Source organism: Euprymna scolopes, chromosome 30 (assembly GCF_053919585.1).
Source record: "Euprymna scolopes isolate OS-2025 chromosome 30, ASM5391958v1, whole genome shotgun sequence".
Classification (NCBI taxonomy): Eukaryota; Metazoa; Mollusca; class Cephalopoda; order Sepiida; family Sepiolidae; genus Euprymna; species Euprymna scolopes.
Window position 1 is genome coordinate 72,663,461 of NC_136511.1, and position 12,348 is coordinate 72,675,808.

Consider the following 12,348-nt stretch of genomic DNA (forward strand, 5'->3'; position numbering starts at 1 on the left):
GAGATAAGTAGCTGGTGCACCAGCCCAAATGTGACAACAGTATTCCATACATGAGAGAATGGTACCCTTATAGAGGTACAGGATACTTTCAGGCGTAAGTAGTTTTCTAGCGCAGTAGAGACAGCCCACCTTCTCTGCAACAGCCTTTGCAATGCTCTCAATGTATCTATTCCAGTTCATGTTCCTTGTAAACGTTAGGCTGAGGAGTTTAAAGGCAGTACTTTCGGGTAATGTGTTCTTGGCAATTGCTATTGGTGGTAGAGAAAGGTTTGTAATTATTGAAGGAAACAAGCTCAGCCTTGGCAGCATTGAATGTGATTCTCCATTTATGTCCCCAGTCCACTACAGATTGGAGGACATCCTCTAGTGTTTCTGCCATTTCCTTAGATATATGTTCATTTGTTTTTCCCTCGTGCCTGCTACAGAGTGTGGCGTCATCAGCAATCAAATATACCAATATTAGAAACAATTTTATCAGGGATGTCATTTATGAATATTAAGAATAATAAAGGTATAAGGATAGATCCCTGAGGTACTCCCGCATTTATATCATATTTTTTTAGACGTACGAACATCAAGGACAACCTGGATTTTTCTCTTACTTAAGAAGGATTTAATTACAATATGTATTCTTCCAGGTATACCATATAGTCTAATTTCCTTAAAAGACCATCGTGCCATACCCTGTCAAAAGCCTACCGCTCTACCCTCTCTTGTTTTGTCCAGTGAACTGTATATATGCTTGGAGATTACAGTAGGGATATCTGTTGTGGAACAGGCTTGCGTAAATCCATATTGATTGTCAGTCAGAAATTTAGCAGCTGTAAGGTGATCGACTAGAGCTTGATTAATGAAGGACTCAAATATTTTGACGAAAAGCGGGAGAAGGCTAAGGGGCGATAATTTAATGGGTCAGTTCTCTCAGAATTCCTGAAAACTAGTACCACAGACGTGGTTTTCCAGCAGTCAGGAAAACAAGATTCGTTGAGGCATTTGTTGTAAAGTTTTGAGAGAACTGGAGCAACCTCAGCGGGGCATTTTTTATAGCACAGCCGCGATGAGATCGGGTCCACATGCTTTTGAGGTGTCTAGGTTTGTTATGATTCCTTGTACCTGAGAAGGTTTGGTTTTCAAATCATCTAGTGTGGCGTCTGTCTGCAAAGGAAAGTCAGGGAGGGAATGATGTGCCGGGTCCAATGTGAAGTTAGAGGCAAACCGACTGGCAAGCAGGTTAGCATTCTCGGTTGTCTTGCAAATAACCTCACGATTGTTTGATAGTGTTGGAATCGTTGACTGCCCATTATTTACTACATTGTTGTGGATATTCCAAAAATCACGGGCTCCTAATGTCTGTGCTTCGATGCATTTTCTGGGGGTTTCAGTGTATTTTGTCTTAGCTGTAACTATTTCTCTCGTACAATTACTTCTAGCTTTTATATACTTCTGTCTGTTTGGACTGGACGTATGTCGGTTTAATTTGCGGTATGCATGCTGCCTTTGAGCAATGGAAGCTGCACAACTAGAGGTAAACCATTGGCCCGAGTGGGGCTTGCTATAGAATTTCCGTGTGGGAACATTTGCTTCAATTGCTGTTTTGAACCATTCAGTGATTACATTTGCGGACTGTTCAGCTGAAAGAGATGAGATATTTCCCCATGGAGCATCTCTGATGAAATTGTTGATGGCAATCCAGCCTTTTTGTAATACCTCGTTGTTTTGAGCAGTAAGTCTTCAGTTTTGGGTCGAGAATTTAGGGCGATTTCTACCATAATCACAGCATGATCAGCATTCCCGAGTGGGCTGTGGCCATTTGTTGTATAATCATCGGGAACTGTGGTCAGAAATAGATCTAGAAGTGAGGCATGATCTTGCTGGTCTGGAAACGTGTCGGAAATGTAACCGTCTGTGATAGGGAATGAGATATAGACAAGATATTTTGTGCTACCAGCTACGTCTGTGTAAGTAGAAAACCCAAGCCAGTTAATGTGGTGGACATTAAAGTCATCAAATAAATGTATTTGTGCGCTAGTATCGAGGGAGAGTGATATATCTATGCTGTCAGAGACTTTGTTTATTAGGCTACAGTCTTGGGTCGAAGGAGAGCCGTAGAGAATATACAAATACATAATATTATTTTGCATGTTTAGTCTGAAGCACGTAAAGGCCTAGTCGTCTGGTTCTAGTGTAGTTTCCCTAGTCACGGGAGGGTGTTATTTATATAGACTCCAAGTCCATGCATATGTCTGTCTGAGTCCTTGCGACAGAGTGGAAGATAACCAAGCATGTTAAAATGGTTAGATGGAATGGAATCGGGTAGATTAGTTTTACTTAATGCTAATATATCTTGGGTGTTTACTAGTAGAAATGATTTAACGTAACCTAAGTTAGTTCTAAGCACGCGGATATCCGTAAATGCAAGTTCCAAGGGAGGAAGCTGGTTGTTTTTTTTTTGGGGGGGGAGGGGGTGTTGGTCCTGGTTTAAAAGTCATTTTTGATTGAACTATCATTTCATTTTATTTAATTTAAAAGTGCTTGTTAAGGTGAGTTTGGGGTGCTGGACGAGTGGTTGTGCAGAATATCAGACATGCAATACAAGTACACCATCAGCTGTCTTTACCTACAGGATTGTGGCCCCAGGAAAGCCGACCGGGATGAGTGCAGAAGAACTTTCCATGCGCGACATGGCACCACAAATATCCCGATATTGTACAACTGTTGATGGAGCAGCCGCTCTAAGCGCTACGTAAGAGTTCGGGCTCCTGTACTATCAGTCGGAAACAGCAGCCAGGAACTGTCAATCCAGTACTCAGAACCCATCAGACAAAAGTCCGCCCAGTCCAACTGTACCGGCATATATCAAGTTTAGGGGGATGGGGTGTGGCGGGAGTGGGGAAAACGGCGTTCGTTGCCCTAGTCAGGAAACAGGGTCGACCACTGGGTGATTCTTTCGACTCCCTATGATAGCGCCTCTACACCTTGTTAATAGGCAAAGAAGGAGTATGAAAGCCGGGTGATAGACGGAACGTATCTCCTCCTGAAGCATTTTAGGTTTGTCAACCGGTAATTTGTTTGAGTCATCAGCTCTAGGAAGATTGTCGTCCAGGACTTAATAGGCCTCCCTCCCCTAGGTTTAGCTTCAGTGTTTTCTCTCCCTAAGACCCATGACCTGGGAAGATCTACGAGTCCATCAGCACCGAGAGGGATTGCACCGCGACTTGGTTCTAAACCAGGTATTTCTGCGATCCTGCATTGTTAGTTAATGTTAATTGGTTATTTAGTAGGTTATATATCTACTGTTATTTAGTAGGTTACATATCTACTGGAAAGTTACACCCTTCGAAGCGAATAAAAAGGACATTGCTATGCTTTCATTGTAAATGGAAGAGGGGATAGGTAGGAATTCATGCAGTGGAAGCAATTAAATTTGCACAGGATGAGAGAAAGAGAGAGAGAGAGTAAGAGGGAGATTTAATGTATGTTTTAATTGTAAGTAGGTTTAATTCCACAGTGTGAATGCGGTATAATTTTGAATGGCGCCAGCCAAGAATATTCTTCAAAGTTCTAGAGAGTCTGTCTCCATACCCCTTCTTACTTATTCAATACAGTTACGGTAGATTTATGTTTTCTATAATGTGTAGGAAGCATATTCACGAGCAGACGTCTTTTTGGGGACATATTGGTTTTCTTACATTTTTCGTTCGGTTGGTTTTATTATTTATCGCGAAGTTCTTAAAAATAAATTGGTAAATGTTTACTTTAACTAGAAAAGAACACCGACCAATAAAATTTGTTTTTTTTTATATTGTTCCGTGGTCGCTGACAACGAATCTGATATTCAAACCCGTCGCAAATTTACGGTTTGCATGGTATTGACCTCTGAATACTCGCACTATTTTGTCCCATATCACCGCCTTTGTTCATACTATTCTTACATGATGCGTTAGCGCAGGCACGCACGTAGTAAAGTGCCTTGTCTCATCGCGGAAGAATTTTGTAGTAGACATTTCAAATAACAAGAAAGTTTTTAAAAACAAAAAAATGTGGTTCATTTTTCTCTGTTACGTAGTTTTTTATGCAGTTTAATTGATCTAAAAAATAGGTTTTCACGAGCGGTTTACAAAAACATTTTTATTGTTTGTTTTCCTGGTGGGGTGTATTCAATTATCGAACTTGTACAACATTTAATGGGGGCTTCTTCAGTTTAATTTAACAGTAAAGATTCTCGAGTTCGACCAAAAGATTTTCAAATCTGACAACATACACTTGGAAAAGATCGGAGATTACATTACAGTAGTCGGAAGTTTTCGGACCAACAATTCAAGGATTCGTATAAATAAACAAAAGCGATCTAAATAAAACATAATCAACAATAAACGGAAAAAAGTTACAAATTTTATATTTTCTTTTGAACATGATTTTACATGTAAATTGGAAATATTGTTAGGACTTACCTTAGGTGGAAGCGGAACAGGCGATGGCCTCATAATTGTCTGCCAAGGTTGGTAAACTAGATCTAAATAGCAATGCATTCGCGCAACTTGTTGTGGAGTAAAATGGTTTGTACAGTTTCCGCCTGCAAAAATCGAAATTTCAGAATCAAAGAAATCATTTGAATATACGTTAAAATAGAAATTTAAAAAACCTAGCGAACAAATTCGAAATAAACAGTGGACCAACAACTTCGTTTAAAAGTGATTTGTACACAGATTTCGAAATTTCCTAAATTAATAAAACTATCCCGACCGAGTTTTAAAGTTAGACCTAAATAGAATTTGAGCTGACAAATCAACATTTTTTCTAACTAATCAATTTCTATTTGTTATTGCAATGGAATAGCATATGTTTCGAAAATTTCTTTAAACAAAAATAGGTTATCTTATATATATTTAATCTCTTTGGAGAGATTCATTTTTCATAAGTTAAACTCAATTAAAATACATGAGCATTTATAACATGCCTTGACGGCTTTTTACTCCAGTGCCCGCCGTTAGCAATTTTGGGCGTTTGAGTAAATGCTACCTGCAAACGAGTTCGTCCAAATCCGGAAAAGAAAGACGAAAACGAAGTAAACGGTTGAAGACAGAAAATGGTTTATTCGATTTGTTGCCCCAAATCACTGAGCAAAGCGAATACTGCTCAATCAAACCTTATCCCTGCACTCTAAAATTTAAAATAATAAGATAAAAATAAAATCCAACGAAATGAGTTTCCTAAGGGACTGACATAATCATTTACTATAATAATACATATTCACTACTACTCGCACCACAATAATAAAATAAAAACTGGCATGATCATTAGTTTTTTCTTGTGTACGTTCAGAGTATGTAGCCCCAAATATCTTGATGATGAAATTCAACATATTACGAACGTGTTAAAGACATTACAATAACTGACCTATTTCATTTCTAACGCGAGGAAAAAAGCCACGAAAATATATTCTAATATAAACAAACAGAAATATAATACAACCAATATTTCCCTACTAAACAGATATGTCTTTATTCCTACCCATACTAATAATGCAAAAATTTGCGACACTCTCAATAGACTTGGTATATATTCGATACAAACAACTTCTCCAACAATAAAACAAACATTAAAAACCATTAACCACTCCCCAAAAAAACACTCACATCCAACGACGGCATATACTCTATCCCGTGTAATGACTGCCACAAAACATACATAGGAGAAATACAGCGTAAGTTAGAAGTAAGACTTAATGAACATAAAAGAGTCATAAAGAATGGAAACTCCTTAAATGCACATTTCTGCCATTGTGCTGATCATGATCACTCGTTTAACTTTGAGCATGCAAAAATTATTAAATTCGTGATAGACAGAGCTAAACAAAGACTTCTAGAATCAGCACTTATTTTAAATACTAGCACTAACGCAAAGAAAAGGTTTCTAGAATTTAGCCCCTATTATAGGAAATATAATAATTAGAGAGCAAAATATGAATACATATCCTACATAATCAGTCTATCTGTCTTAAACCATCTCTCATATAATTTCAACAAAATAAATTAGATAAAAAACAAAGTAAATGTGCAGGTACATATGTATATGAATAACGTTTTGATTTGTATATATATGCATAGAATAATCCAACATTTCCACACGCACATTTATAGATTCTATCCAGAATGGAAGGACTTTAGGATGTTTTCCTTTTTAACTCTAATGTGTTCTGTGGTCGTTTTCTTCTGCATTTTTCCTACGAAATCCTGAGGATGTCCCCAGAAATTCCATCGTTTATATTTTATTTATATATATATATATATATATATATATATATATATATATATATATATATATATATATATATATATATATATATATATATCATCATACAGTCCGTACATATTGACGATGACTACTTGTGCTTTATTTCTCGGTGTTTGCTCATGCCCAGTGGAGAAAACTCGTGACAACAGGCAGCAGAGGAGGTCGTATCTTCTGGCCGAAAGTAATCTAAGTGAGGTAAATAGTCGCCCTATCGTATCTGCTATTACGCCTTTCTTTCTGGATATGGTTCCATAGCTTTTTAAGGAAAACTGCAAGGCAACAGTACAATTTGAAGTCCACCTTCTTCGCTTTTTGGTATGGTACGGCCCACAAGGAAGGGTTGTTTGATTTGGGGGTTATTTTCTCTTGTCTTCGCCCAAACAGAGGTACCCACAAGACAGTGAGGTAGGGTTTGCTAATGTAGCAGGGATGTCTACACATTGCGGGCCATAACGCACTACCTCTGAGGTCCCCTACTACTCCGAGATCTCTTACAAGTTTAGCCCGGGGCCGCAAGGCACTTAGTAACCGTGTGTCGCCAACGTGGAGACACTGAAGGAGATATGATATATATATATATATATATATATATATATATATATATATATATATATATATATATATTTATATATATGCATTTATATATATATTTATATATGCATTTATTCATATAAATTTATGTATTTATTTAATATATTTATTTATATATATATATTTATTTATATATTTATATATATAAATATCTATTTATATATATATATTTATATCTATATATATATATTTATATATATATACATATATTTATATATATACATATATTTATATATATACATATATTAATATACTTATATATATATACTTATATATATATTTATATATATATATTTATATATATATATTTATATATATATTTGTATATATATATATATATATTTATATATATATTTGTATATATATATATATATATATATATATATATATATATATATATGATTGCTACTTCTTGTTGATAGAAGCTTGCATCTCTTTAGGTCGATGTTGTGTGTCCATGTGCACGTAAATGGCCCTTCCGCCTATCTACGCTCTTGCATCGTTTTTTAAGGACTATATTATGCACATTTGAGTGTCGTTTGAAAATTGACATAGCAGTTCACAGATCTTAAAACAATGCTCCGGTGGTGTGGGCAGCAGTACATCATCATAAAATTGTTAATCTTGGCTATCATTGCATGACCTCACTTGGTTCACCAAATCAGCTTTAGACAAAACAAATCTGCCACTGATTGTATATATCATTTCTTAATACAGCATGATTTACACGTTTTTCCTCAAAGTTTATGCATTCTTCACTGATTACCTTTCTCCACAATGTCCGTTATATATATATATATATATATATATATATATATATATATATATATATATATATATATATATGATTGCAACGTCTTGTCAGACGAGTACCACTCCCTCAGACACTTAAAGCCAATGACTTTTGTTTTTTAGTCCTACCGGTTAATTCACACTCTCAAGCAGGAATGACCTTTAAGACGGCCATTGAGATCAATTACTGTATGCTTCCAGCATTGCCACAGGACAATTTTTATAGACAAATGCCTGAGGGAGTATCTTTACAAAGATGATGTTACAGAGTCTTTGCTTTGTTCGACAGCTACGTCTCTCTCTCAGTTCAAAATGTTGAGGTCCAGCAACAAGCAAGAGCAAGATAGCCAGCAACAAGTTAAACTGCAAACCAGCTTAATGCTAGTACTGGTCTCCCGCTTTATGTTTTTTTTTAATCAGAGATTTGCTTCTCCTAGAAGGATTGCCTTCACCACGGCTTACGGGAGTCCTCTCCACCCCAACACACACATACATACACACAAACACACACGGTGCTAGTTGGCCCTTGACCCCAAAATGGGTTGATTCGCCCCTTGAAATGTCTTATTTTTAATCCTTCAAGGAGTCTAGCTACCCTCCTCATCAAACAAATCTGGTGGGGGACCATTTAATCGCCGGTTACCCGACCATAAGACAGGTAGTACTGGGTTACATTGTACTAGTAGCATATGACTAGACCTTATATATATATATATATATATATATATATATATATATATATATATATATATATAGCCTATCTTTTAATTCATACCAAAATAATATGAATAATTTTCACTTACTTGCATAACTCATGTAATTTCTGTAAGGTGTGTTCTTGAAAGAACCAATGCCGCAAGCATGTACGTTCCAGTCAGGGTCGCGACAATGTGTATTCTGTGTTGTTGGTGCTGTGTCTGAGCAGAGATCGCCCAACTCAAGCGATGCTTCTTTCTCCATGCATTGATCATCACATTTGACTTCCGATATCCCGTGGTGCACGTGCCATAGACCAAGGTTGTGTCCAAATTCGTGGATCAGCCCGTCCATTTTACCCGGTTGTCCAAAACTGTTCGTATCGACAACGGTGCCACCTTGGAAGATAAAAAAAAATTATCGCATGAATATGTTTCTACATTTGCAAAAACATCAGTGGTTTTATTTTATTCGAGCGTTGTGTTAAGATTTAACAATAAGAAATACACTTTCCTCTCTCAGAAAAGACAAATAAGTGTTACTGTTGAAATTATTACCTTATTGTTTTACTGCTTACTAAAGTTCAACCGCGAAACTTTTTACGCAAAAACGTACTATAAAAAATGATTTTTTTATTAAGGAAAAAAAGTGGGGAAACAATTTCTAACATTAGCAGCATAAAACTGAAATTTATAAAGTCGTACTTATAAAGACACTTTTTAAACATCTGCAACTTAAAGTCTGGTATGTTAGAATTGATTAAACACTAAATGGATCAACAGAATGAAATGAAGAAAGGCAACTAAAAAGTGAAGAAAGATTTCACGAACTTCTACTTAAACAACATGAAAAAAAAGAAAGAAAACTTCACCAACAACAAAAGTTTGAAGAACTATTCTAACACACATTGTAGAATAGATGTAAAAATACTGAGAACTATTCTTACAAACAGTGTAGAATAGAGGTAAAATACTGAGAACTATTCTGAAAAACATTGTAGAATAGAGGTAACATACTGAGAACTATTATTACAAACATTGTAGATTAGAGGTAAAATACTGAGAACTATTCTTACAAACATTGTAGATTAGAGGAAAAAATACTGAGAACTATTTTTAAAAACAGTGTAGAATAGTGGTTAAAATACTGAGAACTATTCTTACAAACAGTATAGAATAGAGGTAAAAATACTGAGAACTATTCTTACAAGCAGTGTAGAATAGAGGTAAAAATACTGAGAACTATTCTTACAGTGTAGAATAGAGGTAAAAATACTGAGAACTATTCTTAACGTGTAGAATAGAGGTAAAAATACTGAGAACTATTCTTAAAAACATTGTAGAATAGAGTAAAAATACTGAGAACTATTCTTATAAAACAGTAAAGAATAGAGGTAAAAATACTGAGAACTATTCTTACAAACAGTATTGAATAGAGGTAAAAATACTGAGAAATATTCTTACAAACAGTATAGAATAGAGGTAAAAATACTGAGAACTATTCTTAAAAACATTGTAGAATAGAGGTAAAATACTGAGAACTATTCTTACAGTGTAGAATAGAGGTAAAAATACTGAGAACTATTTTTACAAACAGTGTAGAATGGAGGTAAAAATACTGAGAACTATTCTTATAAAACAGTAAAGAATAGAGGTAAAAATACTGAGAACTAGTCTTACAAACGGTATAGAATAGAGGTAAAAATACTGACAACTATTTTTACAAACAGTGTAGAATAGAGGTAAAAATACTGAGAACTATTCTTGCAAACAGTATAGAATAGAGGTAAAAATACTGAGAAATATTCTTACAAGCAGTATAGAATAGAGGTAAAAATACTGAGAAATATTCTTAAAAACATTGTAGAATAGAGGTAAAATACTGAGAACTATTCTTACAGTGTAGAATAGAGGTAAAAATACTGAGAACTATTTTTACAAACAGTGTAGAATAGAGGTAAAAATACTGAGAACTATTCTTATAAAACAGTAAAGAATAGAGGTAAAAATACTGAGAACTATTCTTACAAACAGTGTAAAATAGAGGTAAAAATACTGAGAACTATTCTTATAAAACAGTAAAGAATAGAGGTAAAAATACTGAGAACTATTCTTACAAACAGTATAGAATAGAGGTAAAAATACTGAGAACTATTCTTACAAACAGTGTAAAATAGAGGTAAAAATACTGAGAACTATTCTTACAAACAGTATAGAATAGAGGTAAAAATACTGAGAATAAAAGTGATTTATCTTAAAGTACCAAATGGTGACGAATAAGAAATCATGCAACAGCAGGGTTTGTACTAATACGAATATAATATAAAATTAGTTGAGTAATATATTTTATATAAATTATTAACTGTTCTCATGACCTAAAAATCCAACTACCGCTTAACATTTTAGTTAGAGTTGAGTATTTATTCTCGAAATAATGCCAGAAAGAGGAGCCTATTTCTATTTCTGCCTAAAACAACACAAAAACATTTCATGAGCAGAGGTGTTTCATACTCAGAACTGCTTGTCAGTCTGAAAAAAATACAGTATGCGTGCTTCCCAGCTGACGTTAACAGATGCTCAATGAGTCGCCCTCTAGAATAAATTAAATCAGATTTCCACCATCAAGGACTGTTACGGCATCCATTGACAATTATCCTTGAGTGGAGCCTGGTCCTTGACAAGCTGTGGCTACATGGTAAAAAAATGCTATTTGCTTTCGCGCTTCCCCTGAACACATGAAATAGTTTTGTCCGGCATGTTTTTTTTTTCTCGCAAAATCTTTTAATAAATAGCGACGTTACACTCATAATGGTAAAATAATTTTTGCCGGTGTTCATAGGGAGTAGAAAGATGGACCTGAAGTTTAACAATTAATATTAAAATAGATCTGTTTATACCAAAATCATTGCTCCTATTAGTTTTCTACTCGCGATGAGAGAGTTATAAAACATTGTAACAGAGCGAGTATATATATATATATATATATATATATATATATATATATATATATATATACATATATATATACAAGGAAGAATGATAAAAATAACGCTCTAGAAAAGGCGACATGATTCCATTTCCCTTTGACGAAAATAGGTTTTCTTTTGTCTGAAAGTGACACAATGTTAAACGAGCGAAGTTGCATATGCGCCACTGTACAACTGATTCTCTCTACCGATCCAAGTTATGAAAATAGGATCATTTCCAGCACAATAAAAATGCAAATCCGGACGGTTCAACGCTTGAATCAGATGACCCAAGATTATGGTTTTCGGTGTGGTTTCAAATGAGTGCCATATCATACCACCTCACATCTTCGAAGTCGGCTTGAAAGTCAACACCAAAGTGTATCTGGATGTGCTGAAGATTGTGCTAATTTCCTGGTGCAATCAGGTGGCCACTGGCAGACCCAGGATGTGGCAGTAGGACTCGGCGCCGGTCAACTTCAAAGAGACTCATACTTGACTTCAGAAGGAGTGCATCAACTGTGTATCTTCCTCTCACTGACCCCAAACTTCTCCGCCGTATCTGAACCTGCTGGACTAATTCGTCTGATCATACGTCAAGAACAAGATCTTCCACAACACTAAGACCAGCCTGATCACCGCCACCTTCCAAGTATTCGCCGAGCTCCAGCCGCCGCTTGTGGAAAAGGCATGCTCGCAGTTCCCGACTAGTATCAAGAGGTGTTTGAGGCTGTAGGCGGCTACATTGAATAGATGTCAGCTTTACTACATAATAAAGTTACCTAAATTGATTTCGTCAATAAAAGTTTTAAATAAGCTGTAGTGATGTTTTGTTTACAGCGACAACTTTATTGATACACAATGTATATATATATATATATATATATATATATATATATATATACATGCATAATTTATATATATATGTATATATATATATATATATATATATATAGAGAGAGAGAGAGAGAGAGAGAGAGAGATGATAACCTGATGTAAGACAGCAATTC

The 12,348-nt window shown here is 35.3% G+C and overlaps 1 protein-coding gene across 1 annotated transcript in view; it reads right to left on the reverse strand.

Moving 5' to 3' along the window:
• The window catches only part of LOC145254836 (pappalysin-1-like), a 654,441-nt gene that overhangs the window by 338,588 nt on the left and 303,505 nt on the right, over positions 1 to 12,348 (reverse strand). Inside the window, exons 5-6 of the mRNA XM_080113674.1 lie at positions 8,481 to 8,771; positions 4,452 to 4,573 (exon numbers count right to left, since the gene is read on the reverse strand). Coding sequence (XP_079969800.1) covers positions 4,452 to 4,573; positions 8,481 to 8,771 — 413 coding nt within the window. The remainder of the gene's footprint in view (positions 1 to 4,451; positions 4,574 to 8,480; positions 8,772 to 12,348) is intronic.